The sequence below is a fragment of the Ciona intestinalis genome, unplaced genomic scaffold, assembly GCF_000224145.3.
Source record: "Ciona intestinalis unplaced genomic scaffold, KH HT000064.2, whole genome shotgun sequence".
Classification (NCBI taxonomy): Eukaryota; Metazoa; Chordata; class Ascidiacea; order Phlebobranchia; family Cionidae; genus Ciona; species Ciona intestinalis.
This window is the reverse complement of record NW_004190386.2, coordinates 11,852-16,342: the sequence shown is the minus strand read 5'-3', so window position 1 is coordinate 16,342 and position 4,491 is coordinate 11,852. Positions and strand designations below refer to the sequence as shown.

At 38.1% G+C, this 4,491-nt stretch overlaps 1 protein-coding gene across 1 annotated transcript in view; it reads left to right on the top strand.

The window, feature by feature from the left end:
• Positions 1-4,491, top strand: part of LOC100184756 (cubilin-like) — a 31,132-nt gene that overhangs the window by 15,104 nt on the left and 11,537 nt on the right. The window contains exons 24-30 of the mRNA XM_026838178.1: positions 625-660; positions 1,187-1,380; positions 1,648-1,816; positions 2,242-2,301; positions 2,691-2,899; positions 3,309-3,477; positions 3,898-3,951. Coding sequence (XP_026693979.1) covers positions 625-660; positions 1,187-1,380; positions 1,648-1,816; positions 2,242-2,301; positions 2,691-2,899; positions 3,309-3,477; positions 3,898-3,951 — 891 coding nt within the window. The remainder of the gene's footprint in view (positions 1-624; positions 661-1,186; positions 1,381-1,647; positions 1,817-2,241; positions 2,302-2,690; positions 2,900-3,308; positions 3,478-3,897; positions 3,952-4,491) is intronic.

Below are 4,491 nucleotides of genomic sequence, written 5' to 3'. Positions count from 1 at the left end.
ATGTTCTTAGGAAGTTTTGCTTTTGTACGAAACTAGGACGCACATGAACGCTAAACTACGACGCACGTGGACGTTAAACTATGACACACGTGGACGTTAAACTACGACGCACGTAAAGGTCAAACTACGACGCACGTAAAGGTCAAAACTACGACGCACGTAAAGGTCAAACTCCAACGCACGTAAAGGTCAAACTACGTCAAACTACGACGCACGTAAAGGTCAAACTACGACGCACGTAAAGGTCAAACTACGACGCACGTAAAGGTCAAACTACGACGCACGTAAAGGTCAAACTACGACGCACGTAAAGGTCAAACTACGACGCACGTAAAGGTCAAACTACCACGCATAAATACGACGCACGTAAAGGTCAAACTATGACGCACGTGGACGTTAAACTAGCACGCACGTGAAGGCTAAAGTACGAGGCACGTGGACGTTAAACTACGAACACACGTAAAGGTCAAGTAGGACGCACGTCGCTTCGCACGAACTATTAATATATCGGTGAAATATCGGCGCTTTTTTACCGATACCGATTATCGGTGGAACGTAAATATCGGCCGATAATATCGGTAAACCGATATATCGGTCGACCTCTAAACCTTATATATTTTTCAGTGGAAAATGAAGTACCAGTAACAACAACGGCGCCAGGTATGTTTAATAGTCGTTCATTATTTACGCAGTGGCACAGTTGGTTAGGGCAAATGTCTTTAACCCAGAGGTAATGGGTTCAAGGTTTGTCGCTGCTACCATTGTAGGCGTCTGTGTCTTTGGGCAAGACTCTTAACGGCAATTGTTTTAACCTAGTGGTCACTATTGGGTTGTTTAATTTGTCAGTATTACATAAATGATCCAAAAAACAATCACCCACAAAGTTACATACATGGTAACTTGTAAGCAGGAACGAGGTGTATGAAAAAAACACCTGTGTTATAACGACTGTCGCTTTCCAGCCACGCAAGAATAAATAATTTGCGTTCATTCATTTATTTATTCATAACTTTTGGATGCTTGAAGCTCTCTTAGTTGTTGGCGTGATTATGCATTTGTGCATAAAAAATCAAAAAAAAAAAATTAATAAAATCTTTTAAAAATTTCAAACTAAAAATTGTGTTTTTGTTTCTGTATAAAAAATGTGTATTTTATATAAAATTATTTTCCTAAACTTTTTTTACAGAACTACCAAATCCATGTGGCAGCGAAAACTATTTGCATGCCGTTGACGCTGACGGGTATTTACAACTCCCAAGCTACCCTAACGACTACGATCCAAACTTAAATTGCTGGTGGACTATTACTGCTACTGTAGGAAAAAGAGTCAGATTAGATTTTGTCGATTTTTCGTTAGAATCTTGCTGCGATTTTCTTTATGTAAGTTTTGTTGTAACATTTTCTGTAAATAACTCTGTTATAAATTGACCAGGAGCATGAGGTGTATGAATACACCATGTGTGTCTGGTGTATAAGAAGACACCATGTTATAACTCGACAGTGAGCATGAGGTGTATCAATACACCATGTGTGTATGGTGTGTAAGAAGACATCCATGTTATAACTCGACAGTGAGCATGAGGTGTATGAATACTCTTAAAACTCGACAGTGAGCATGAGGTACCCCCTAACACTCTCATTTTTCAGATATACAATTCGGAAGGACAAACAGATAACAGGACCCTGCTCATGGGTTATTATAGTGGCGACTCTAATGGTACAGTCATTTATTCCCAATCTGAATTTGTAAGCATAAAGTTCCATACGGATACTTCTGTTGGGAAAAGAGGATTTCGAATTAAATATACTGCGATTGGTAAGTAATTTTTTTTTGTATTTATTATAAAGTAGATGGGGGAATACGGGACACCTTTAGCTCGCAATATCCAAATATCCTTAACGTGTTTTAAACAATTAACAATGGTCCAAGGTTTTGTAATTCTTTGAATGTTATTTGTTTACTACCAAATGGGACATTAAAATAGAATAAGAAGGTGTCCCATCTTTCCCCACTCTACTATATATTAGTTTTTATGTACCACCTAAATAATATCTCGTATTTCCTAAAAGTTTTAAACAATTAACACGCCTTTTTAGAGTCTTGAGGATACGGTTATATAATTCTGTAAATATTCTTCGTTTATTACCAAATGGGACAAAAAAAATATGGACCATCTTACCCCACCCTACTATATATATATGCATACTATTTTTTATAATTTTCCTTTTTTAAAATTTTAGGTGCCAGTGATGTACCCCCTTCAAGCACTGAACTACCTACTACTGTATCCTCTACTACAGGTAAAAATTTACCGAAAATTAAATGAGACCGGCTCCGTTGCACAATTGGTTGCGCCTGCCTGTAACCTAGAGGTTATGGGTTCAAGGCTCGTCGCTGCTACCATTGTGGGTGTATGTGTCCTTGGGCAAGACACTCAACGACAATTTCTCCAACCCAGTGGTCACTAATGGGTTGTCCAAGTTGTCATGGATACAACAAAACAATCACCCGCAAAGTTACATACGTGGTAACTCGTAAGCGGGCACAAGGTGTATGAAACAAAACTCCCATGTTATCTATCATTACCTCCCCACACAAGAAAGTACTAAAAAATAAAAAATTACTAATTCCCCCCCAAAAAGTAACAAAAATTGAAACTTCATTTTTTTACTAATCAAAATTTTTTTAGCGCCAAATGAACGCTGCGGGCCCCACCATGGCTATCTTGCCGTCGTGGGCTTGACAGAGGAATATATACAACTCCCAACTTTCCCTAATAACTACAACTCAAACCTAAACTGCTGGTGGACGGTCGACGCTCCCGTTGGAAAAATCGTTCGACTTGATTTTGTAGATTTTGTAACGGAATCTTGCTGCGATATTTTATATGTTCTTGATGTAAGTTTAAGTAGAATAAAATAAAATATGTTGTTTGACAGTGAGCATGAAGTGTGTGAACGTATTATTAGTGGGTTTGGGATTTTTGTGGTATAACTTGACAGCAAGCATGAGGTGTATGAATACATCATGTGTGTCTGGTGTATAAGAAGACATCCATGTTATAACTCAACAGTGAGCATGAGGTGTATGAATACACCATGTGTGTCTGGTGTATAAGAAGACACCCATGTTATAACTCAACAGTGAACATGAGGTGTATGAATACACCATGTGTGTCTGGTGTATAAGAAGACACCCATGTTATAACTCAACAATAAACACAAGGAGTGTGTTTACTCCTATAACTCGACAGCGAGCATGAGGTGTGAAAACCCCACACAAAATAATACAAACCATATTTTTTCAGGCACGATCACGCAATGAAAGTAACAACAGTTCTCTAACTCTTGGCCGATTTAGTGGTACAGTAAGTAACACTACAACCGTATACTCACGCGGCAACTATTTGAGCATTCATTTTCAAACTGATTCTTCTATACAACACAGTGGTTTTAGAATTCAGTTTTCTGCAGTAGGTAAGAAAATTCCGGGTGCTTTTTGTTTTGTTTTAATAGGTATTTAATGTAAAGCGCCTAAAAGTAAAATAAGTTACTGTAAAAAATATTCACCAACAAAGTTACATACTTGGTAATTCGTAAGCAGGCACGAGGTGTATGAAACAGAACAGCTGTGTTATAACGACTGTCTCTTTCCCGCCACGCAAGAATAAATAAGTTACATTCATAATTCCTTAAAAATTAGTTATTTTATGTAATACATGTAACTTGCTTTATCCTCGTGTGGCTGGAAAACGACAGTCGTTATAACACGGGTGTTCTGTTTCATACACCTCGTGCCCGCTTACGAGTTTTCACGTATGTAACTTTGTAGGTGATTGTTGCCAATTTCAAAATCCTATGGTAACTTTATTAAAACAAATTTTTAATTACTTTTAGACCCAAGTGAAGTTCCTACCCAAGCCCCAACAACAGCTGGTACAACAACAACAAGTAAGTACAGAAATTATTCTTTGTCTGGCGCCGTAGCACAGTTGGTTAGCGCACCTGCCTCTAACCCAGAGGTAATGGGTTCAAGGCTCGTCGTTGCTGCTATTATTGTGGGCGTATGTGTCCTTGGGCAAGACATTTAATTGCATTTGCTTCAACCCGGTGGTCACTAATGGGTTGTCTAAATTATCAGCCACACATAAAAAAAATAATCACCTGCAAAGTAACATACTTGGTAACACGTAAGAAGGCACGAGGTGTATGAAACAGAACATCCATGTTATAACAACCACCATTTTCCCTCCATGCAAAAATAAACAAGTTACACACGTGGTAACTTGTAAGCGAGCATGAGGTGTATGAGAAACAACACCCATATTATAAAAATAAATGAATGAATGTAACTTACTTTGTCCTCGCGTGGCCGGAAAACGACAGTCGTTATCACATGGGTTTAACACCTCGTGCCAGCTTACGAGTTACCATGTATGTTACTTTGTGGGTGATTATTTTTTTTTGGATTTTTTTTATTTTTTTATGTAT